The 26,535-nt window shown below is 44.0% G+C and overlaps 1 protein-coding gene across 1 annotated transcript in view; it reads left to right on the top strand.

Annotated features, from left to right (window-relative positions):
* EPAS1 (endothelial PAS domain protein 1) overlaps nt 1-5,218 on the top strand; it is an 89,056-nt gene extending 83,838 nt beyond the window's left edge. Inside the window, exons 13-16 of the mRNA XM_068564792.1 lie at nt 313-439; nt 627-744; nt 986-1,159; nt 2,955-5,218. Coding sequence (XP_068420893.1) covers nt 313-439; nt 627-744; nt 986-1,159; nt 2,955-3,106 — 571 coding nt within the window. The 3' untranslated portion in view covers nt 3,107-5,218. The remainder of the gene's footprint in view (nt 1-312; nt 440-626; nt 745-985; nt 1,160-2,954) is intronic.
* Nucleotides 5,219-26,535: the final 21,317 nt, after the last annotated feature.

Genomic DNA, 26,535 nt, shown 5'->3' on the forward strand with positions numbered 1-26,535 from the left:
CAGCAGCAGCCCTCCCAAAGACTGCTGTCACGGAGCTGGGCGGCCGCAAGCCAGGCCAGGCCAGGCCAGGCGGCTGCCCGGGTACGGGCAGGCACATGTGGAGGGAGGTGCAGGTGCCCTGAACCCTCAGCATCTCACCAGGTAGAGGGCACTGAGGAAGGAAGGAGAGCCCGGGCCTCAGGCCCACCGCCCCTCCTCCAGGACTCTGCCCGTGGGGTCTCAGAGCCGCCACAGCCATGAGTGTTCGTTCTGGGAGGGCCCTGGGTGTGTGGGGCTCCAGACTCCCTCACGCCCATCTCCTGGGCTTGGCAGGTCTGCAAAGGGCTTCGGGCCTCAGGGCCCAGACGTGATGAGCCCGGCCATGGTCGCCCTCTCCAACAAGCTGAAGCTGAAGCGACAGCTGGAGTACGAGGAGCAAGCCTTCCAAGACATGAGTGGGGTGAGCGCCGCCCCTGGGGAGGCCGGGTGGGGGCTGGGGCCGAGCACAGAGATCCAGGCTGGCGCGGAGGGCTCAGAGGGCCTTCCCGGGCGGCCTGTCAGAGTGAGCGCTGCCCGCCCCAGCCTGACGCAGTTTGAGGACCTGGGTCTCCGGCCTCTCCCCTCAACCTCTGCACTTCCACACCCAGGGGGACCCGCCAGGCAGCAGCGCTTCACAGCTGATGTGGAAAAGGATGAAGAGTCTCAGGGGCAGTGGGAGCTGCCCTCTGCTGCCGGACAAGCTGCCGAGCGCAAACGTCCCCAGTGGTGAGCACAGGCCTGGGCCTCCTGGGGCGCTGGGGGCTCAGGGCCCACCCTGGCTCCTCACTCCCTCCCCACCTGCCCCTCCGAGCCTTGCTAGGACAGGAGCGTGTCTCCGCCCCACCTTCCCCCTTTCCACTCTGGCCCGGGTGACGCCGTCACAGATCTCTGGGCTCCTTGTGTGAAGGAAGAGGGACGTTGGGGGCGTCTTGGTCTCTCCCCTCACTGTCTGACATTGGCCTTTCAGATGAGTTCATCCGAAATCCCATGAGGGGCGGGAGCCAGCCCCTGAGGCACTTAACACCGCCACAGCTGCCATCTGCCGTGAGCCCCGGGGAGACCGCCAAGAGTGGGTTCCCCCCGCATTGTTACACCCCCCAGTATCAGGACTACAGCCTACCAGCGGCTCACAAGGTGTCAGGTGGGTGTGCTCAGGAATGGGGGCACTGTGCCAGGGCCTGCTGTGTTTGGGAGGGTGTGGGCCAGGGGACGGACAAGGCAGCGGGTCTCAGCTCAGCACGAGGATGAACTTGCTCATGAAAGGCAGCTGCCTTGAGAAGGGCGAGCCCTCTTTTCCCCCAAGTACTGCAGCAGGGGCTGGAAGGCCATGTGTCCACAGGGCTCGAGAAGGAACACCTCCACTAACCAGGTGACAGCCGGGGCTTTTCCACCTTAAGAGCCCCCGAGCCTATGCCTGCCTTTTGCTCAGTTCTTCACATTACCGCCTACCGGGGGCATCACTCTGAGCTCAGGCAGGAGCTGAGCTGAGGACGTGCTGCTGGGAGGGGGGCCAGGCTGGTTTGGGAAGAGTCACCCTACTGGACCTTGCTTTCTGGGAGGACTGGCCACCTTAGTCTGTTACCATCTTGTGAAACGTAGATGTTGTCACGGAAAGGTTGCTGTTTAAACATGAACATAACTTGTAGTTTGGGTGAAACATGCTGGACTCCTGCCCTAAAAAAGAGTAATTTCCTCAGCAATATGGTTTGGGGCAAACTGCTGCTTCCGAGTCCAGGCTTTAGAGTCACAAGGCAGTCCTGGGCTAAAACTTCTGCTCGTTACCAGCTGGAGGATGGAGCAGGCCACACATTTAAACAAGAGGCTTGCATGCAAAGTGTAGAGTTCGTGGATATGTTTGCATTAAGTGGGAGCCAGCATTATTATCCCTGCTGCTGTGCACCCAGGAGTTTCCTTGAGTGGAAACTCATCCTTTTCAGGGGGAGAATAGTATTCTTTTTTAAACTCAGGTCGTTTCTTAGGGTGAGTAAAAGAAGGGGGGATTAGAAAGGGCCGGTGAGCAAGTATCCGTTGCTACTGTGGTGCTGCAGAGAGGCGTGAGACCCGCCCCGTCCACGAGGGAGCGAGGTTGAGTGGGGGAGGCAGGCAGGGGGGCTGGGAGGGGTGCCGGGGATGAGGTGCTGCAGATAAGCCAGGGGAAGGGAGAGCGGGCACCTCGCGTTACTGGGGCCGAGGAAGGGCTTGCGGGGCCGCCTCCAGGAACCTGGGCCTGCTCTTCCCGGAAAGTGGGGTTTTGGGTGCTGGGAGTCTCCCCTTCTCAGCAGGAGAGAAAGAGGGGCTGCCAAGGGTGGGGATCCTGAAAGTGGAAGTCAGGCCCTTGAAGGACCCGTGTGTGTGTGCACACACATGTATATATGCATGTGTGTACATTTTGTGTACGTGTGTGTGGTATGAGTGCATGTAAATGTGTGTGTGCAAGTGCGTGCAGGCACCAGCTGGTTCAGAGCTCCCTCTCTCCATTCGGCCTTTCTTCCGGCTGCCAGTGCACAGTGGGCACGGGTCAGTTGGCAACCCCGAGCCTTGCCCAGGCGCTGGCTCACGCCTCTACCTCCCAGGCCAGGAAGCCTTCGTGGGCGCTCCTTCCATCCAACCTCCCTGTCCCCTGAACATTCCCTGCTCTGTCTGCACTGTGCACTCTCCCCCCGCCGGGGTCTCAGCCCCTCTCACCTGATGGGATGGAGACGACATGCTTTCTGCTGGGTCCCTGCTCTCTGCATGGGCTGGGTCACTAGGGAAACACAACATTGAAGAAAGTGAAATGAGGGCTGCCCCACCTCTGCCCCCGAGTCACGAAAACTGGAAATGCCCCTTGCTCTCCGAACACGTCTCATCCATGCTGGCCTCTTATGGAATAGGCCACCCTTTTCCAAATGTTTGATTTAGGGTTTTGAAAATAAGGGCACTAACTCTTCTTTCAGGCATGACAAGCCGGCTGCTCGGACCCTCGTTTGAGCCCTACCTGCTGCCGGAATTGACCAGATATGACTGTGAGGTGAACGTTCCTGTCCCAGGAAGCTCCACGCTCCTCCAAGGAGGGGACCTCCTCAGAGCCCTGGACCAGGCCACCTGAGCCAGGGCCACCCACTGACAGGCACCCCTTCCCATGCCGTCCCACCAGCTTCACGGTCTCCGTCTGTTTTTTTGCAACTAGATATTTCTAACACCAACACACTTTTTACAAGATATACTTACCTGGCAAACTTGCCCAGGTCACCAAGTAGTGGCCTTTTTCTGAAGATGCTCACTTTATTATTCATATTTTTGAAATACAATTGTTTTACCTGCTATGTTTTGCTCTGTCAATGGAAATGTTCTTAAATTTTATAAGATTGTTCTTTCCCCAACTTCAGTTACTTCTAATTTATATTATTCACGGGTCTCTCTGCCTCTCTCACACACACACATACAAACAATATTCATACTAACAAGTTTGGTGTATGTTTGTTTGTTCTCCTTTAGGGAAAGCTTTGGCTTCATTTAACTAAAAGGATTTTGTTGTTGTTGCCAAAGAGAAACAAAATAATTTTGCTTTCTAAGCTTGATTTGTGGCCTCTGTCTCTCAGCCCTCCTCCTTTCTTTTGTAAAACTAATCACTGTATTGTAAATTTCAGTCGTCTTTTTTTTTTTTTTTTTTAAGCCAACTCTTTGCTCTAATTTTGATACAACTTTTTGGGGAAAAAAAAAAAAAAAAGAACTCCATTGTATGTGGTTATCTGTGAAAGTTGCACAGTATGGCTTTTCCTAAACTGGTGTTTTTCCCCTGCATTTGGTGGAGTTTTTTAAATTATTATTCAAAAACATAACTGAGTTTTTTAAAAAGAAAATTTATATCTGGGTTAAGTGTTTATCATATATATGGGTACTTTATAATAGCTAAAAACTTAGAAACGGAAATAGAATCCTGCTCACAAAATCACTTTAAGATCTTTTTTAAGCTGTTAATCTTCTTTTTCCTGGTGTTGCTGACACTGCAGAATTGTACAGAACTCCACGGGCCTGTACTAACCCTGCTCAAGGTCTCCCTCTCTGTTGCCTTTTTGCTTTCGGGACATGCCGTAGGCGTGACACACAGTCCAGAAAGTGGAATCATTATGTGGGAGCATTGCAAGCTGTCTTCTCCTCATTTTCTGTATGTATTATGTATGTATGTATTATTATTATTACTGCCAAGAGGGTCTGACGGCACGTCGGGGGTGGGGGGCAGGGACAAATCTAAGGGAGGGGAAGCGCTTTAAACTCTTCTTCAGGTTTCATTGCCAGCCCTTCAAGTGCACTGAGCTACGTGACTCTAATGGTCTTTCATGGGGCACATTTGGATATTTCCAGAACTACCATGAGATGGTTTAGATGGGAATTCATGAAAGAAAGTGAGGATTTGGAAATGGTAGAGGGACCCAGTCCGCATCCTCCCAGCTCACCACCTTGGAGCCCATGGAGCTGGACTGAGGGAATGCACAAAGGGGGCTCCTGGTCCTGACCAGCCGCTTCCTCATGCCCCTTCCTCAGCCACGCCATCAGATCGCCCTACACGGCCGCGGTGCAGCAGGCAGACCTCCGGGGACAGCCCCTGGCCCTGCTTGAGGTCTGTCTGTCCCCAGAAGTGACGTGTATAGGCAGGAAGCACTGAAAACCGTGTTCTCAGAGCGTCTTGTAACTCACCAGGTAAGAGGGACGATGCCATTTGTGTTCGAAATAGCAATCACGTGAAACTGTTCCGTCATGGGTACAATGAAGAAGTTTCTAGAAACACACAAAGCAAAACACTGCAAGCCAAGAATTTGGTAAGGCTGGATGGACTTACTGCCCAAAACAAAATTTAAATTTCAAAAGAAAAATTACCTAGTCACTGTGTTGCCAAAAATGATACTTTAGCACCACAGCCCTGCCTCACGTACGGCAGGCGGCAGAACTTGAAGGGTTACTGACATGTAAGCGCTGGTGTTTGTTTGATTTTCTCTGTGTGTTTGCCTCAGCATGAAGGGCATTTTACCCTTGCAGTTTTACTAAAACACTCTGAAAAATATTCCAAACTTCATATTAACTTTATCTATCAACATAATGATTTCGTGAACATTATTATAAATGTCAAATTCCTACTGACAACATTATTACTATACGGGAGCTTAACTTTATAAGGAAATGTATTTTGACACTGCTATCTTATTAAAGTATTCTGATCCTACCACTGCTGGTGGCTCTTGTTTCCTGTGGGTTTATCACGGGCTACACTGATGTAAAGTGAGGTATTTATTAAACAGTTTACAGAAAACGAACATGGGCACTGATCTTTGTGAGACGACTGAGGCCAGCTGATAGGAATCTGGATGAAGGAAGAAAAAGCTAATGTTAAAACTCGGCAACTAAGACCAGGAAGCCACGCTGCATAGTCCATATTTCTGCGGGCCCCTTTTTCTATGTTCTGTGAGGGACCCGAGAAAAGAAGTCAGGGTTCCTGTCTTCAGAAAATTATAGGAAGCAGTCTGAAAAGTGTGCTGCCTACGTGTATTCACACGCCGCACTTTGGGATGAAGGCTCTCAGCGGAAAGGAGCAGCCTGGGCTCTGGGGCTCAGAGGGGACCTCAGTTTGGAGGTGGCAGGGCTCACGCGGGCCCTCCCAGCTAGAATGTGCATGGGAAGGGCCAAGATAACCTCAGACGGAGACGGAGCTCGGCAATAGCCCCAACTGGACATGGGCGTGATGGGTTCCCTAATTCAAATTTTACTTTTCCAAGTCATGGCCTGCTTGGAAAGAGGCGCCATCTCCATGGTGGGATGGGGGGAGGGATGCAGCAGTGGCCTCTGCTCAAAATGGTCAGTCCTAGAATTAGCGTTCCCGAGTCATACACTTAGTTCCCCTAAGAGTTCAGTCCACATGGTGTGGTTTCACACTTACCTTGTTAGCTCACTCGATCCTCGGGCTGAGCAATCCGTGAGCACCCATTTCACAGATAAAACTGAGGGTCATGTTAAGTGGCTTAGGCAAGTCACACCCTGCTAACAGAAGAAAGAAATGTAAGCATAGTGTTGGCTGTGCTTTCTCCTATCACACCGACCGTGCCTGCTGGGAGGTATAGTTCATGGCAGGGCTCTGTTTTCGTTTCCAAGTAGACCATTCCTGTTGTTATTACTTTAACCTGTAGACCTCCCTCTGGTTCTGTGCATACTCTTCTCTTCCCAACTGCCTGGATCTTCAGATTGGATTTTCTGGGCTCTGCCCGCCATCTTGGACTTCCTGAAAACATCATGTTTTTTTTCTGAAGCTCTTCCATGAATGACATATTTTAGCTCGTCTTTCAGGAGCAGAGTTGCCTCAAAGCATTGGCAAGCTCAGGACTCAGACCCGGGTGGGTGCTATCCTGACCCCCCAATAATTTAAGTGGGCTGTGGGTCTATGAGGTGTCCTTAGGCGAGGCCATTGAACAACCACCTGAAGGCTGTGATTGTGTCCTCCAGCCCTTGGGGGTGCAGGGCAGCTCCAAGCTCCTCTTGCTTCCAAGTGCAGCAAGCTGGGGGTGGGGGGGGAACACACTGAGGCCGTTGTCCCTGATGGATTAGAGGAACTCAGCCCCTCCAAAGCACTCAAGCACAAGACATGGGCCCCACCCAAGTCATCCTGCTTCCTTTATGTTTTGTCTCTAGCAATCGAGTGAAGACTCTGATTTAAAAGCTCCTGATTTCATATTTCACTTTCCAAAATGCAGGTGGCCACTCTGCCGTACGTACACCTGGAACTAACAACAGTGTAAATTAACTATACTTCAATTAAAAAAATAATTTTTTAAAAAATGCAGGTGGCTTAGGAGTAGGTATGTGCCTGCATGGCCAGGTGTGCAGGGGCAGTGGCCTGTGTAGAATTAGCAATAGATCAGCCATTGGGGTTCCTCCTGACTCTGGATATGTTCTCCTCCAGGCGGGCAAACCTTGGTGGGACGTGGCACCTTCCCAGAGCTTGCTTTGCTTGGCAGCCTCCAGATAAGAAGTCTGTCTTTTGGGGGGGGTGGGGACACTCGGATCCAGAGCTGAGAAAGGAGACAGCCCCACCTGGTGGAGAAGGGCCAGCCCTGGCTCCCTCTGATCCACGTAGGGCAAGATTTACCCGCTCCTGAAGCATGGGCTTTGATGAACATTTCAAATTGGGCAGGGGGCGTGAACTGTGGGTTTGCCTGGAGATACAATGCAGAACCATTTCCTTCATAACATACAAGATTCAACGACCTACAGCCCTGCTCTCCTGGCCCCTGCGCATCCTCTGCTTTATGTGAAAAAACTTTTATCGGGAGGCCTGCATAAGAGTGACCAGGTTAGCTGGGCTCTTCCTCTCTCGAGTCAGGAGTGTCCCCAGTAAGACAGTACTGGATGTATTTTCCCAGATGGACTCAAGATGCTGAAAAGGACCTGGAAATGACGTAGCCCAACCCCGTCATTTATTTTCTCAACCTCTTAATTCTAGAGATGAGAATACTGAGGCCCAGGGAGACAAAGTGGCAGGGCTGGGAGCAGAACCCAGGCCGGCATCACGGGGGCTGAGGCTGAACTCACCATAAGTGAAAGGGGCCACGTCCTTGGCCCATGACATCAGGTCTTGATTTCTCAGCCAGTGCACAGGCCCTTCCCACACACGGCCCTTCCCACCACCACCTCACAGGCCTGGGCCTTGTCTTTTCCCTCAGGGCACTTTCAGTTCTTCTAAAATGATCATGATCATAGCGTCACCCCATTTCTTCAAAATATTCCTTTGAATTCAGTGGCCCCCATGGGAACTGCTTGGCCTCTCTGTGACCTCGGTGAAAACTAAACTCCACTTCACTTCTAGGCTGACTCTTTCTTGGCCTCCCAGGCCCCAGGAGAAAAGGGTTTTGAAGTACTTCTCAAATAAAAACCACCCTGGACAACTCAGACGCCCGTACAAGCTGGTGTACAGTGTTGGAGGCCCACAGCCCACATTTTCCCAGGCGGTCCCAGTCACAGATATCGTATTTCAATGTCACCCAGGTGCGCTTGTACTTGGGCCAAGGACCCCATCTTGGGTTCAGAAAGCGTGAACCTTATAGATACAAACGAGCCCTCAGTTGCTTTAGGGTGGACCCCAGGTCCTGGGGACGTTCAGAGGAGGCCAGGACAGATCAACCTGGGCCTCAGGGGTGGAAAATCCTCCCAACCAGCCCTGGGATGGAAGAGGATGCAGAGGGAGGTGGGGTGGGGGAGGGTTATTCTAGGACATGTGGATGGACGAGGGGGACAAAGGCATGAGGCCAGAATGAGCAGCACGTGCAGAAAACCCTGGGGATCAGGTGGGGTCAGGAGCTGGGATGGAAGGAGAGGGCGGTGGGGCAGCCTGGCCACTCACAGCACAGGCCTGGAGTCAGACAGACCAGGGTTCAAATCCTGGCTCTGCTGCTTCTAGCTGTGTAACCTTGGGGAAACCCCTTCATGTCTGCTAGCCCGTGTCTGCTTTCCTGTGAAAGGACCATGATAACTGACCCTACCTCGTAGGGTCAAGGCTGGAGATATTAATTTGGGGATTGACAGTAGGTAAACTGTACTTAAATCCCTGAGGTTGGATGAACTATACCTAGGAGGTAAGAGCACAGACAAACAGTAGAGCCCTAAGATAGAGCCCTGGGCCATGGCAGCGCTGGTAGAAGTCAGAGAGAGGAGGAGCCGGCAAAGAGGCTGGTGGGAACAGCAACACGTAGGAAAAAGAACCAGGATTTCAGTATCCCAGAAGCCAAAAGAAGAGGGTGTCTTAAGAAGTAGGAATAGTTAACTGGATCACATACTAGACTGAAAGGCCAGGTAAAGTGAGGAGGAAATAATGGCTCTGGGGTTTGGCAACATGGAGATCATCATTGACCTTGACTAGAGAGGTTTTGGTGGAGAGCTAAGGACGGAGGTTTGATGGGAGTGGATTGAGGCATGAGCAGGCTGGGGTGAGGGCACAGAGACCACAGCAATACACAACTTCGTCAAGAAGTTTCCCTGTGAAAAGAATGAAATGATGCCATTTGCAGCAACATGGAGGGACCTAGAGATTATCATACTAAGTGAAGTAAGTCAGACAGAGAAAGACAAATATTATATGATATCACTTATATGTGGAATTTAAAAAATATATAAATGAACTTATTTATGAAATAGATTCACAGATACAGAAAACAAATTTATGGTTACCAAAGGGGAAAGGAGGGGAAGAAAAAATTAAGAGTATGGGATTAACAGATACACACTACTATACATAAAATAGATAAGCAACAAGGACCTACTGTCTAGCACAGGAAACTATATTCAGTATCCTATGATAAACCATAATGGAAAAGAATATGAAAAAGAATGTATATATTTGTATAACTGTATCACTTTGCTGTACAGCAGAAATTAACACAACATTGTAAATCAACTATACTTCAATAAAATAAATTAAAAAAAAAAAAGTTTCCCCATGAAGGGAAGCAGGGAAATGGAGTAGAGCTGGAGGAAGGGGTCAGGGGAAGTTTTTTTAAAAAACATTTAATGAACTTTTATTTTAGAATAATTATAGATTTACAGAAAAGTTGCAAAAATATTAGAGTTCCTGCACTGAGCTCCCTCTATTGCTAACTTAACTATGGCACGTATGTCACAACTAAGGAACCAATATTGGTATGCTTTTATTATCTAGAGTCTGTACTTTATTCAGACTTCTTTAGTTTTTACCTAACATCTTTTTGTCTGTTCCAGGATCCTATCCAAGAGACCACATTACATCTAATTGTCATGTCTCCTTAGGCTTCCCCTAAACGGTGACAGTTTTCATCGTCCATCATAATAGTTATTCACACCTTCTGTGTTGTTGATGACCTTGACAGTTTTGAGGAGTGCTGGTCAGATATTCTTTTTTTTTTTAATTAATTTATTTATTTTTTAAATTTATTTATGGCTGTGTTGGGTCTTCGTTTCTGCGCGAGGGCTTTCTCTAGTTGTGGCAAGCGGGGGCCACTCTTCATCGCGGTGCGCGGGCCTCTCACTATTGCAGCCTCTCCTGTTGCGGAGCACAGGCTCCAGACGCGCAGGCTCAGTAATTGTGGCTCACGGGCCCAGCCGCTCCGCGGCATGTGGGATCCTCCCAGACCAGGCCTCGAACCCGTGTGCCCTGCACTGGCAGGCAGACTCTCAACCACTGCGCCACCAGGGAAGCCCCAGATATTCTTACAGAACAGCATCCTTCAATTTGGATTTCTCTGATGGTTTTCTTGTGGTTAGACAGAGGTTATGGGTTTGGGGGAGGAAGACCAGAGGTAAAGTTCCACTGTCGTCACCACATATCAAGGGTGCATACTATCAATGTGACTTATCACTGTTGATGTTAATCTTTATCACTTGGCTGAGGGAGTGTTTGTCAGGTTTTTCCACTGTAAAGTTACTGATTTTTTAGGGGAAATTTTTTTTTGAAGCTGAGATATATTAGGGAATGTTTCATACTGTGATGGCAGAGAGGAATGTTTCTAAGAGAATGACTATTATGATGGACCATGAAAACGAAATTGTGTGAGAATGAAAGAAAAAATATGAAGAGGTTGATGGCCAATGGAAAAAAAAGGTAGGTTCAGTGAATTAGAGGTCTTAATGAGGTCAAAGAGGGGTCAGAGTGAGGTGCAGAAAGAGGGAACCATGCAGATAGTCACTGTCAGAGGAGGGGAAACTTAAAATTGAGGTGTCATTTATACTTACATATGACCCAGCAATACTACTTCTAGGTATTTATCTTAAAGAAGTGAAATTTTTTAATTCACACAAAATCTGCCCACCGATATTTATAGCAGCATAATTTGTAATCACCAAGAACTGGAAACAAACTGAATGTCCTTCAACAGAGGTATGCATTTAAAAAAAAACAACAACAAAAAAACCCCTGTATTTCATTGATATGATGGAATACCACTCAGCAATGAACGTTAACAAATTTGATTCAAGCGGCAACATGGATGAATTGCAAAGGTATTGTGTTGAGTGAAAGAAGCCAGTATCAAAAGGTTCATTCTATGTAATTCCATTTATATGACATTCTGGAAAAGGCAAAAAATATAGGAACAGAGAACAGATCATTTCTTGCCAGGGCCTAGGGGTGGGAGAAGTTTGAATATAAAGGGAGAACAGAGGGAATCTTTGGAATATCGGAATTGTTCTATATCCTGTCTGTAGCGGTGGTTATGAGAATTCATACATGGGCAAAAATCACAGAACTGTACATCAGAAAAAGAATCTTACTGTACGTAAATTTCTTTTTTTTAAATAAAAGCAAAATTTGAGATTTCAGAGGCAGCTAAAATAACACTGAGGAGAAATTCTGAGGAAGTAGGGTAGGCAGGACGCTGTCAGGGCTACGAGGTGGCTGTTACGCCGACACGGAGCATAAAGGTGAAGGAGAGACATCAGCTGAGAACTGAAATCACCGAAAGCCGAGGCTGAGAGCCGTGAGGCGAAGCAAGAGTCCAGTGCCATGAGCGGGAGGGAAAAGGGAGGAGAAGGGGTTTGGAAGCAGCATGGCGAAGCTAGGAGGAGCCCTCTGCCTCCAGGCCCTGCCTGACACCTGCCTGTAGGAGAGAGAATCCGGCCCCTTCCTGAGGGCTGGTGGGGCAGGGGCCCTCAGCCGAGAGCCAGGCTCCAGTTAAAGAGGAAAGTGATGACATGTTCAGAGAAGACAGGGGACCTAGGAGGTGGCTGATGTGGGACCGAGCTCCAGAGAGGGCATGGCAGGATCTCAGGGTGGGGAGGGATGGGAGATGGAGAGAACGATGGATGAGCAGAACTGTCTGGGGACAAGGGCCTGGTGGTAACACGTGGCCTGGAGGCCTTAGTCTGCCACAGGTGACTGAAGGGAAGGGAGTGGGAGAGATGGTGTATCCTCCTGAGGGCCTCTTAGGGGTTCAAGCCAGCAGGCTGGGGTCTGACCCCTCCCGTAGCCTCAGGAGCAGAGCAGGGAGGCACACAGCTTCTCCGCCATGTCTGCGGAGGTGGCTAGGCTCTCCTCATCTCCCGCAGCACCCAGGGACCATCATACGGATGAACTCATTCAACGTAAGGTGGGCTTGTTGCTTTCTAAGGCAGGTGTGAGGGTGCAGGGGGCGGCCCCCTCCCTTTCTGCCTGTGGGGACCTTGGTTTTAACCCCTGTGGGTGGGCCCAGCACTTGCAGGAACAAAGGAAGACAGTGCGGTTGGAGGACCCAGTGGCCTGAAACAAAGTGATGTTTTCTCGTCCTCATTAGCCTGGTGGAGGCGAGGGCAGCTGAGCATGAACATTGACATCGTTTGGGGGCCTTGCTTAAAGGCCAAGGCAGGACTCCAACTAAAGATTCAAATCTGGACGAGAGAGCTGACTCAGACTGGGGCAGGTTGGCTGGGACGGGTGTGGGAAATCCAGGGCTTGTGCATCTGCTCCTGCTGCAGCTTAAAACGTGGAGTGGCAGCTGTGCTGACCAGGGTGGCCTCTGCCGAGGGGTGGGGGGGGCGGTGGTATATGCCACCACCCCACTCACCGAGGACCCATGGGTTAGGCACCAACCTTGCTGAGCTGATAGTTCTACAATAGCGTGAGGAGGCAGCAACCGCAATATATTCTGTGCCTCTCTGAGCACCATACTCTAATAGAGATATAGATCAACAGGAATTTGTTCAAAGAAGGACAACTAAAATGGTGATGGGACTTGCAGCATAGCACAACAATAGACTGGAGAAGTTGGGACAGATTATCCTAGAGATTTGGGGGAGCTCAAAAGACCACCTTCAAATATCTGCAGAAGAGTTTTTCTGGGTGGCCCCATAGGACAGAACTAGGCCTGTAGGTTCAGAAAAACAGTCCAGCTCAATGCAAGTATACTCAAGAGTAAACCTCACTCCTCTCCTGATGTGTCAGTGTTTGCTTGCTCAGTATAACAGGAAATAACATCTTTACTCCGATCACCCAAGAAAGCTATTTAGAGGATAATGCCAGGGAAGGCTATCTGGCAAAGATAAAGAAAAAATCATAATATCACATCTTTGTTCAGGTCTTTGTGTAAATAAAGGCTGGCCATCAGACATAGATGGCCCCATGGAACCCAAGATGGGCAGAGGGAAACTGGCGCTGCCCCTTAAGGGTTATCTCCTGTCTGGGCAGAAGAAAGTGCAAATTATGTTGAATTTAAATGTTTAAAATATTTTTCTTCATATGGATTTATAATGCATGGTCTCTAAGAATTACTGCTTCTCTTTGGGAGATACTGGGGAGTCACATCTGAAGTCACTGAGTAAAGCAAAAACCACCTGAGTCAAAATTACCCTCAAGAACCCCTATGGAAGGTGCGACTGTGCTGGAAACCAGCACTCCACCTCTGAGCCCGGCACAGCCAGTTTCTCCTCCAGGGTCAGTCAGAACAAGTGTGGTTTCTCCAGATGAGCACCAGATGAAATAGTTGGCTTCCATCTTGGGACCATGTTGTAAAGAAAAGGCACTTCTTTGAATGAAACTCACACCTTGAGAGGGGTGTGGTTACGTACTCCTTGAGGAAACATCCAATCCACAACTCCTTCCTCACCCTATCCCAGGGATGCGTGATCATTTCTTGGAATGGGCAATGGGCATAGTTACCCACCTTCGGGGCAGATTCAGATTTTGAGGGGGCCTCTTAATTGTAGGTACCCTTGACATGGTATGATAAAAATGACACTTTACCTCTGTGGTTCTTCCTCTCAAAAACCTATAACACCAATCTAATCGTATAAAAACATCAGACAAATTGAGGGACATTCTACAAAATACCTCACCAGTAGAGCTCAAAACTGTCTAAGTCATCAAAAATCAGTCAACTTGAGAAACTGTCACAGCCCAGGGGAGCCTAAGGAGATACGACGATTAAATATAATGTGGTTTCTTGGACGAGGTAAAAAGAACATTAGGTAAAAATCAAGGAAATTTGAATAAAGTATATACTTTAGCTAATAATGATATATCAGAATTGGTTCATTAATTGTAAGAAATACACCATAATAATGTAAGATGTTAGTAATAGGGGGAAGTAGGTGCAGGGCAAATGGTAATTCTCTGTGCTATCTTTGCAATTTTTCTGTAAGCCTAAAACTATTTTTTTTAATTTAATTAATTGAAAAATGATGCCAGATAAAAACAAAGAAATACAGGAGGAAACAAAGAGCAAAGAAAAGGATAAATGAATAAATCTAAGTGAATACTGTTAAAACAATGACAATGATAATATATTGTGGGGTTTTAAATAAATGTGAAATTAATGTATATGAAAGCAATAGTACAAGAGGTGGGAAAGGGTTAATGGAGTAAAATGACTTTTAGTTTCTGCATTGTCTAGGAAGTAGTAAATGTACTAATTTATATTAGACTTTAATAAGTCAAGGATGTGTGTTGTAAAATAATGTGTAATTAACAAGCTAAAAGAGCAGGGAAATGGAATCTTTAAAAAATATGAGATTATTCTAAAAGAAGACAAAAAAGGATAGAAAAAATGAACATAGGATAAGTGGGACAAATAGAAAACAAATAAGATGCTAGATCAGCTTGGTGCTCTGTGATGACCTAGATGGGTGGGATGGGGAAGGCGGGAGGGAGGTCCAAGAGGGAGGGGACCTATATACATATACATATATGCATATGTATACATATATGCATATGTATACATATAGCTGATTCACTTCATTGTACAGCAGAAACTGACACAACATTGTAAAGCAATTATACTCCAATTTTTAAAAAAGATGCTAGATTTAAATCTAAATATATCAGTAATTACATAAAATATAAGTAGGTTAAACATTTCAATTAAATTAAAAATATCAGACTGGGTTTAAAAAATAAATATAAGCAGCTTACAGGACACATGACTTCTAAATAAGAATACAGATGGGAGAATACAAAAGGACAAAAAAAAAAGGGCAAACACTAAAAAAAAAGCTGGTGTGGCATACTAATATTAGCTAGGTAGACTTTAAGGAAGAAACATTACTAAAATAAAGAGGGACATTTCATAATAATAAAAGTGTCAATGCAACAGAAAGATGATTCTATATTTGTATGCACCTAATAAGCCTAAGAAATTGATACCACTACAAGGAAAAGTAGAAAATCTATCATCATAGTTGGGGATTTTAACACACCTCTCTCAGTGACTAACAGAACAAGCAGGAAAAAAGTAAAGACAACCCACAAAATGGGAGAAAATACTTGTAAATTATATATTTGGTAAGGGACTAATTTCAGCATATATAAAGCATATTTACAATTCAATAATTAAAAGGAAAATAACCCAATTTAAAATGGGCCAAAGATTGTACACAGTTCTCCAAAGAAGATATACAAATGGCCTATAAGCATATAAAAAAGCATAAAAGCATATATAAAAATGCTCAAGGTCTTTAGTGATTAGGGAAATGTAAATAAGAACCACGATGAGATACCACTTCATACACCACTAGGATGGCTAAAATCTAAAAGACAATAACAAGTGTTGATGAAGCTGTGGAGAAATTGCAACCCTCATACATTTCTGGTAGAAATGTAAAATGATACAGCCCTTCACAAAACAATCTGGCAGCTCCTCAAAAATTTAAACACAGAATTACCATATGACCCTGCAATTCCAGTCCTAGGTATATACCTCAGAAAACTGAAAACATATGGTTACAGAAAAACTTATACACAAATGTTTATAGCAGCATTATTCCTAATAGCCCAAAAGTGGAAACAACCCAAACGTCTATCAACTGATGAATACATAAACAGTATGTATATAATGCAATATTATTCAGCCATATAAAGTAATGAAGTACTGATATGTGCTACAGCATGGAAACACCATGCTGAGTGAAAGATGCCAAATGCAAAAGGCCATATATTATCTGATTCAACTTATATGCAATGTTCAGAAGAGGTAAATCCATAGATACAGAAAGTAAATTAGTGGTTACCAAGGGCTGGAAGAAGGGGAAAATGGGGAAGGTTTCTTTCTGGGGTGATGAAACGTTCTGAAATTGGTGACAATGGTTGCATAATTTTGTTAATATACTGAAAACCACTGAATTGTACACTTTAAAAGGGTGAATGTTGTGGTATGTGAATTATATTGCAATAAGAAATAAAGTAGATAAGGGTATAAAAGATTGAAATATACAGTTAAGAAGACCTCATTGACATATGCAGAACTCTGTGCCCCAAAACTAGAGAACAGACATTCTTTAAAGCACACACAGGCTTCCTAAAATTACTAAAATGGCTAATTTACTAAAATTAGCCATGTACTAGAGGGCACAGTATTAGTACTAAGTGAGCCTTAACACATTTCAAAGGTTAAAATGACTCAGAGTATATTCCTTGACCACAGTGAAATTAAACTAGAAATCAGTAACCGAATGCAAGTTTAAGAATCACGTGTTGAATTTTGAGCAATACATTTCTGAATTACCCATGGGTCAAAAAAATCACGTTGGAAATTAGACCATATTTTAAGTATGAATGAAAGCAATGTGCCAAAGCTTCTGGGATTCAGTTAAAGCCATGCTTACAGGGAAATGTACAGCGTTATTAGATTATATTAGAAAAGAAGAAGGGATGAAAACCAATGACATAAGTATTTGTATCAGGAATTTAGGAAACAAACAGCAAATTAAGCCTAATAGAAAAAAGAAATAAAGAAAAAACATGAGAGAAAAACTTAATGAAATAGAAAACAAGTGTAAAACAGAGAAAAATCAACAAAGCTAAGGTTGTATTAATCTTTGAAAAGATTAGTAAAATTTATAAACACCTAGCAAGATGTATCAGGAAAAAGAGATAGTAGGTATAAATTACTAATATCAGAAAATAAAAGATTATAAAGGAATATTAGAAAAAACTTTGCCATTAAACCAAAAGAAATAGACTAACTTCTTGAAAATTCAAAATTACTGACACAAGAAGTGATAGAAAATATGAATAATTCCATACTTATTAAAGAAACTGAATCTTTAAATAAAACTTTCCCACTAAGAAAACTTCAGTCCCAGATGGCTTCACCATTAAATCCTCCCAGATGTCTGAGGAAAATTAACCTTTCTCGGGACTTCCCTGGTGGTACAGTGGTTAAGACTCTGCGCTCCCAATGCAGGGGGCCAGACTTCAATCCTTGGTCAGGGAACTAGATCCCACATGCATGCCGCAACTAAGAGCTTGCATGCCACAACTAAGGAGCCCACCTGCCGCAACTAAGGAGCCCATGTGCCGCAACTAAGGAGCCTGCCTGCCACAATTAAGACCCAGCGCAACCAAATAAATTTTAAAATATATTAAAAAAAAAAAAAGAAAATTACCCTTTCTCAAACACATTTAGCAAATAGAGGGAATGCTTTGAACTCATTTCTGAGGCCAACATACCCTTGATACCAAAGCCTGACAAACATTTAACAAAAAAGAAAACTTACAGAAGGCCACTCTCTCTCATGAACATCAATTCAAATACCTTCAACAAAATATTATCCAATCAAACCCAGTAATATATGGGAAGGAAACTGCACTGTGAGCAGCTGGGTTTATTACAGGAATACAAGGCTAATTTAACACTGAAAAACTGATTAATGTAACTTAACATTTTAACTGAATAAAGAAAAAACTCAACAGATGTAGAAAAGGTATTTGATAAAATTTGAAATGCATTATTAGGGAAAAAAAAAAAAAGAATTCAGCATACTAGGAATAGAGAGTAACTTCCTTAATATGATAAAGGGTTTTAATTAAAAGACTTATTACTACAAACATTATACTTAATAGTGAAATTAATACTAATAGTAAAAGCTTTCCCCCTGAGAGAAACAAGATAAAAGAGGCCAACTATCATCACTTCTATTCAACATTATACTAGGGGACCTAACCAGTGTAATCAACAATAAAAATAAATAAAAGGAAAAAATATATATAAATAAATAAATAAATAAATAAAAGGTATGAGGATTAGAAAGAAAAACCAGAACAAAACTCTGTCATTATTTACAGTCTACATGACGGTGTATATAAAAATGTAAATGGATCTTCAGATTAACCATTATGGTTTATTAGTGAATTTAGCAAGATTACTAAATTCAAAGACAATATACGAAAATCAACTATTTTAATTTATCAACAACTAACTGAAAAGTTACATTTTTAGGGACTTCCCTGGTGGTGCAGTGGTTAAGTATCTGCCTGCCAATGCAGGGGACACAGGTTTGATCACTGGTCCGGGAAGATCCCACGTGCTGCAGAGCAATGAAGCCTGTGCGCCACAACTACTGAGCCTGTATGTGGCAACTACTGAAGCCCGCGTGCCTAGAGCCCATGCTCTGCAACAAGAGAAGCCACCGCAATGAGAAGCCCGCACACCGCAACAAAGAGTAGCCTCCGCTTGCCACAACTAGAGAAAGCCCACACACATCAACAAGGACCCAGTGCAGCCAAAAAAAAAAAAAAAAAGTTACATTTTTAAATGACAATATGTACTAAATCAATAAAAAATAAAATATCCAAGAACAGATATAAAAGATGTACATGAGTGCTAAATATAAAACTTCAAAAAATATTGAGAAAAATAAAATACTAAAATAAATTAAGGGCTATCCCAGGTTCATGGATTGGAAAAGTCAATATATTTAAGATGTCAATTTTTGTCAAATTTAGTTATATATTAAATGCAGTCCCAATCACAATACTAGAATTTAGTTTACATGTATATGTGTGTTTGTAGTCTGAGAAACATATTCTGAAATTTATATGGAAATGCTAAGACCGAGAGTATCCAAAAACAATACTGAAGAATAAAGTTGGAAGACTTATACTACTGGATATCAAAACTTATTTTAAAACCACAATAATTATGACAGGGTGGTATTATGTAAGGATAGACAAATAGACCAATAAAACAGAAAAGACAGTCCAGGAATTGACCCACTCATGTCTGGACACTCACTCCATGATGAAGGTAACACTGCAGAGCAATGAGAAAAGGATGGTCTTTTCAACAAATGTACCAAGCTAATAACATATCCATATGGGGGAAAAATTATATTCTTAACTCCTACTTCACACCAAATTCAAAATTTCCAGATGGAATAGAGATCTAAATGTGGAAGATAAATAAAGCTTCTAGAAGGTAATATAGGAGAACATCTTCATGACCTCAAAGTAGGCAAGACTTCTTTGACATGAAAAGGCCAGCCACAGAATGGGAGACAATATTTGCAATATTTACATCTGACCCCAAAACTCAGGTCTGGGATATATAAAGAACTCCTCAAATCAATTTTAAAAGCAATAGAAAAATGAACAAAAGACTTGGATAGACACTTCACAAACGTTTTTATGGCCAATGAAAATATAAAATGGAGCTCAAACTCAGGAGAATGAAATTAAAACCACAATGAGAAACCACTTACACACCCACCAGAATAGCTAAAGTTGAAAAAAGCTGTCAACACCAAGCCCTGGAGAGGACACGAATCAGCTGGAACTCTCATACAACACTGGTGGAAGTAAATAAATTGGAGTGTAGTAAAAAAAAAAAAAAAAAAAAAAATAGTATATTTAACTTTCTGTCATGTTTTAAGGCATAAGCTAGGTGCTAACAAAATGAAAAGGTCTTTCTTTACAAGCCATTTCCCAAATCTCAGTTAGCATTACTAAGCTGGAGAGACACATTGCTTTGCTCAGCCAAGTCCAACATGGCTCTCTTGGCTGGCTGTTGGTAAACTGGTTCAACCACTTAGGGGAGTTGAACATAAGCATACTCTCTTACCAGACTATTCTCATAGAAATACCCAAGAGAAATGAGTTCATTTGTCCTGCAAGACAGGTATAAGAACATACATGGCAGCATGATTTCCAATGGCCCCAGACTAAAAACAACCCAAATGTCTGTCACTGGTAGAATGGACAAATAAGTTGTAGTATATTTAAAATATGGAGTATGACGCAGCAATGAAAATGAACTACTGCTACATGCAAGAACACGGATGAATTTCATAAATGCTGAGTGTTAGAAACCAGAAGCAACCGATTACAAACTATACAATTCCATGCAAAAGTTTGGTACTAACATAGGTTAGGCAAAACTAACCTATGGTATTAAAAGTCTGATATTGATCACCTTTGGGCAGAACAGTAGTGGGGGCGGGGGGGGAAGCACAGGAGCGGGGCTTCTGGGATGCTGTTAATATTCTATTTATGACCTAGAAGGCAGTTTCACTTTGGGAAAATTAACCTAACTATACAGTTATGATCTGTGTGCTTTTCTACGTTAACTTTATACCTCAATAAAATTTTATTAACTGGAAAAAAAAAACTTGGGTAAATATTATTGGTGCAAGCATGTGGAGAGATGAGCACTCTGTATTGTGGATGGAAGTATAAGTTGTGAACATCTTTGAAAGGCTATTTGGTCATATCTATACACAATGAAATGCCATATTTATCTTTTGAATCAGCAATTCTACCTCTAGTATTTTTACAGTTACACTTCCACATGTGTACAAAGCTACATGTACAAGGATATTTATTGCAGCATTATTTTTAAGCCTAAAGGTCAGGGGTTGAATTATGGGGCATCTAAATAATAGCATTTCAGCATTAGAAACAAACGAATGTCAACCCAATCTGGCCCATGTCCTCAGGCCTCATTCTAGATTTACATATGCTGGAATGTCCCTTGAAGACACATGAAGAACTGGCAGGGGTGGTCACCTCTGTGACCTGGCAACATGAGACAGGACCACAAGGGTGGGAGAATTACCCTATTGTACCTTTTGAATTTTGTACCATGTCAGGATGTAAACTCAATCCAAACAAACGTGGTCTTGGCCTCATGATGGCATCCAGGAATGATAGCACCATAGCACACCACAGAAGGGCAGGGTTTCAGAGGTCATCAGGTCCACTTCCTCATCATGCAGATGAGGATACTAAGATATCCATGGTCCACATTCCTTCAGAGTGGAAAATACATGATCTGGGAGGCAACGTCACCCTTCTGCCTGTGTGCAGATGAAGCTGTCAGATAGCAGCTAAGGCCCCAGGAAATGTGTACAGGAAAAGCAGGTTTTCTGGGGGAGGGTGCAGGTGACAAGGTAGGGAGGGAAGACAATCACCAAGGACCCTGCATGGTATCCTGGGCAGACCGGAGGCAGAGGACACAGGAGGGAACTATTGACAACGTTCTCCTGCTTCAAAGTAGTCTTGAAATATCAACAGAGGAGCTGATTGCATGCCCAGTCACTTCTTTTAACCGAATCTTAGTTTCCACAGCCATTCATTCATTCAACCAATCACTCAATCATCAATCTTTTCGCTTGCCTACTAGGCACAACGTTCTGAGCCAGGCATGAGGAATATGACCATAAGCACAGTCCTTGCAATGCTTATGAGTTTAGCACATACTGGCCCAGGTCACAGATAAACTGTGATGGTCTATTGAGATGACTCCTGACAAAGCTTTTTTTTTTTTTTAATGTTCTGTTGTAGTTTAATGAAATGTGAATGTAGCATTAAAGCATATTTTCATCCTTTGTGCTCATTTGAGATATCTTTTTAATCATCTCCCCAAATTTATTGTTATATCAGTGAAGTACAATAAACTGCACCTATTTAAAGTATACAAATGAATCAGTTTTGACATACACCTGCAAACCCATCACCACAATCAAGACAGCGAATGTTTCCGTTGTCCCAAAAGTTTCCTCCCTTGTGCCCTTTATAATCACTCCCTTCTTCCATCCCTATCCCCAGGCAACAACCACGGTTCTAGAGAAAGTCCTTTTGGAAATAAGAAAGACTATTATTACTTTGCTATGTTCTCAGGCCAGTCCTGTTAGGGCAGGGGTGAAGGAGGACAAAGAAATACCAGGAAATAAGGGTAAGTGTGCAGATAACATAGGCCAATAGAATTATGAGAATTGAAGGGCAAAAGAGCTGCAGCAACGTACTGGTATTTAACCCTCACAGCAAACTTAAGGGAAAGGTACCATTATCCCCCTTTTATGAATGAGGACACGTGCCTCAGCGTGGTTGAGGAGCCTGTCCAAGGTCACTCCGGCAGTAAGTGGCAAAGCTGGAGCTCAGTGGCCTGGGTGCAAAGCCTGCACGGCTCACTAAGTGCTTCCCCTCCAGGCCCTGCAGCCACTGCCAGGATTGGCTGAACTCGCTGAGGGTCCCACCTGGGCCCCACGGGTGGCCTGCCCTCTGTGCACTGAGCCCCACTCTGTGTCCTATGGGTTTCTTTTTTTTTTTTTTTTTAAGATTTATTTATTATTTATTTTATTTTTGGGTGCATCGGGTCTTAGTTGCGGCACACGGGATCTTCGTTGAGGCATGTGCGATCTTTCGTTGCGCACCGGCTTCTCTCTAGTTGCGGCGTGCGGGCTTCTCTCTAGTCGTGGCACATGGGTTTTTTCTCTCTCTAGTTGTAGTGCTCAGGCTCCAGGACACGTGGCCTCTGTAGTTTGGGGCACGCGGGCTTAGCTGCCCCACAGCATGTGGGATCTTAGTTCCCGGACCAGGGATCGAACCCCTGTCCCCTGCACTGGAAGGCGGATTCTTTACCACTGGACCACCAGGGAAGTCCCTGTGTCTTATGGGTTTCTTAGTGCTCCTCCCATTGTCAACAAGGGAGCCTGCAGGGCCCAGGGGCCGAAAACACTGACCTCTCAGCCAACCTGTGGGCCAGCCTGATCTGAGGCTGTGACCAGGAAGCCCCACCCTCTGCAAGGGCACCTCCCAGGGAAATCCCCAAGCTTCAACACTTTGCAAGAGGGTCTTGTCAGGGACTTTTTTTTTTTTTTTTTTTGGCTGCGTTGGGTCTTCGTTGCTGCGCATGGGCTTTTCTAGTTGCGGTGAGCAGGGGCTACTCTTTGCTGCGGTGTGCTGGCTTCTCATTGCGGTGGCTTCTCTTGTTGTGCAGCACCGACTCTAGGCGCACGGGCTTCAGTAGTTGCATCTCACGGGCTCTAGAGTGCAGGCTCAGTAGTTGTGGCACGCGGGCTCAGTAGTTGTGGCTTGTGGGCTCTAGAGCGCAGGCTCAGTAGTTGTGGCGCACGGGCTTAGTTGCTCCACAGCATGTGGGATCTTCCCGGACCAGGGCTCGAACCCGTGTCCCCTGCACTGGCAGGCAGATTCTTAACCACTGCACCACCAGGGAAGTCCCATTGTTGGGGACATTTTAATGCCACCTAAAACCAATGCAGCAACACGCACACACACTAAACTTTTTGCTTTTGAAAAACTACAAAGTAATGTACAAATGCTCTATTCTCTCCCTGACCCCTACTGGATCATCTGAGATCTGAGGGTTAAGCAGGGGTTGAGGGACGTTGAGGAAGTCAGGGATGGGGGTGGGGATCGAGGTACAGGGAGAAGGACAGATGAGGTGGGGGAGAGGCAACTGAGGGAGGCCTGTGGGACATATTACTTGGTAACTTAAAAAATAACCAGCTCTCCTTCAACCACATCAAACTCCACAGTTTCTCCATCTCCTACACTGTGCAGATATTTCCGTGGGTTATTCTTCTTGATGGCAGTCTGAGCAGAGAGGCTGCCTAAAATCATAATAAGGCCACAGACACCCCAAAACACACCACCAGACGTGGACGTGCCCACCAGAAAGACAAGATCCAGCCTCATCCACCAGAACACAGGCACTACTCCCCTCCACCAGGAAGCCTACACAACCCACTGAACCAACCTTAGCCACTGGGGACAGATACCAAAAACAACGGGAACTACGAACCTGCAGCCTGTGAAAAGGAGACCCCAAACACAGTAAGATAAGCAAAATGAGAAGACAGAAAAACACACAGCAGATGAAGGAGCAGGGTCAAAACACACCAGACCTAACAAATGAAGAGGAAATAGGCAGTCTACCTGAAAAAGAATTCAGAATAATGATAGTAAGGATGATCCAAAATCTGGGAAATAGAATAGACAAAATGCAAGAAACATTTAACAAGGACGTAGAAGAACTGAAGAGGAACCAAGCAACGATGAAAAACACAATAAATGAAATTAAAAATACTCTAGACGGGATCAATAGCAGAATAACTGAGGGAGAAGAACGGATAAGTGACCTGGAAGATAAAATGGTGGAAATAACTACTGCAGAGCAGAATAAAGAAAAAAGAATGAAAAGAACTGAGGACAGTCTCAGAGACCTCTGGGACAACATTAAACGCACCAACATTCGAATTATAGGGGTCCCAGAAGAAGAAGAGAAAAAGAAAGGGACTGAGAAAATATTTGAAGAGATTCTAGTTGAAAACTTCCCTAATATGGGAAAGGAAATAGTTAATCAAGTCCTGGAAGCACAGAGAGTCCCATACAGGATAAATCCAAGGAGAAGCACATCAAGACACATATTAATCAAACTATCAAAAAATAAATATAAAGAAAACATATTAAAAGCAGCAAGGGAAAAACAACAAATAACACACAAGGGAATCCCCATAAGGTTAACAGCTGATCTTTCAGCAGAAACTCTGCAAGCCAGAAGGGAGTGGCAGGATATACTTAAAGTCATGAAGGAGAAAAACCTACAACCAAGGTTACTCTACCCAGCAAGGATCTCATTCAGATTTGATGGAGAAATTAAAACCTTTACAGACAAGCAAAAGCTGAGAGAGTTCAGCACCACCAAACCAGCTTTACAACAAATGCTAAAGGAACTTCTCTAGGCAAGAAACACAAGAGAAGGAAAATACCTACAATAACAAACCCAAAACATTTAAGAAAATGGCAATAGGAACATACATATCGATAATTACCTTAAATGTAAATGGATTAAATGCTCCCACCAAAAGACACAGACTGGCTGAATGGATACAAAAACAAGACCCGTATATATGCTGTCTACAAGAGACCCACTTCAGACCTAGAGACACATACAGACTGAAAGTGAGGGGATGGAAAAAGATATTCCATGCAAATGGAAATCAAAAGAAAGCTGGAGTAGCAATTCTCATATCAGACAAAATAGACTTTAAAATAAAGACTATTACAAGAGACAAAGAAGGACACTATATAATGATCAAGGGATCGATCCAAGAGGAAGGTATAACAATTGTAAATATTTATGCACCCAACGTAGTAGCACCTCAATACATAAGGCAAATACTAACAGCCATAAAAGGGGAAATCGACAGCAACACAATCATAGTAGGGGACTTTAACACCCCACTTTCACCAATGGACAGATCATCCAAAATGAAAATAAATAAGGAAACACAAGCTTTAAATGATACATTAAACAAGATGGACTTAATTGATATTTATAGGACATTCCACCCAAAAACAACAGAATACACATTTTTCTCAAGTGCTCATGGAACATTCTCCAGGATAGATCATATCTTGGGTCACAAATCAAGCCTTGGTAAATTTAAGAAAATTGAAATCGTATCAAGTATCTTTTCCGACCACAACACTATGAGACTAGATATCAATTACAGGAAAAGATCTGTAAAAAATACAAACACATGGAGGCTACACAATACACTACTTAATAACGAAATGATCACTGAAGAAATCAAAGGGAAAATCAAAAAATACCTAGAAACAAATGACAATGGAGACACGACGACCCAAAACCTATGGGATGCAGCAAAAGCAGTGCTAAGAGGGAAGTTTATAGCAATACAAGCCTACCTCAAGAAACAGGAAACATCTCGAATAAACAACCTAACCTTGCACCTAAAGCAATTAGAGAAGGAAGAACAAAAAAACCCCAAAGCTAGCAGAAGGAAAGAAATCATAAAGATCAGATCAGAAGTAAATGAAAAAGAAATGAAGGAAACGATAGCGAAGATCAGTAAAACTAAAAGCTGGTTCTTTGAGAAGATAAACAAAATTGATAAACCATTAGGCAGACTCATCAAGAGAAAAAGGGAGAAGACTCAAATCAATAGAATTAGAAATGAAAAAAGGAGAAGTAACAACTGACACTGCAGAAATACAAAGGATCATGAGAGATTACTACAAGCAACTATGTGCCAATAAAAGGACAACCTGGAAGAAATGGACGAATCCTTAGAAAAGCACAACCTTCCGAGACTGAACCAGGAAGAAACAGAAAACATAAACAGACCAATCACAAGCACTGAAATTTAGACTGTGATTAAAAATCCTCCAGCAAACAAAAGCCCAGGACCAGATGGCTTCACAGGCGAATTCTATCAAACATTTAGAGAAGAGCTAACACCTATCCTTCTCAAACTGTTCCAAAACATAGCAGAGGGAAGAATACTGCCCAACTCATTCTACGAGGCCACCATCACCCTGATACCAAAACCAGACAAAGATGTCACAGAAAAAGAAAACTACAAGCCAATATCACTGATGAACATTGATGCAAAAATCCTCAACAAAATACTAGCAAACAGAATCCAACAGCACATTAAAAGGGTCATACACCATGATCAAGTGGGGTTTATTCCAGGAATGCAAGGATTCTTCAATATGCGCAAATCAATCAACTT

Source organism: Eschrichtius robustus, chromosome 15, assembly GCF_028021215.1.
Source record: "Eschrichtius robustus isolate mEscRob2 chromosome 15, mEscRob2.pri, whole genome shotgun sequence".
Classification (NCBI taxonomy): domain Eukaryota; kingdom Metazoa; phylum Chordata; class Mammalia; order Artiodactyla; family Eschrichtiidae; genus Eschrichtius; species Eschrichtius robustus.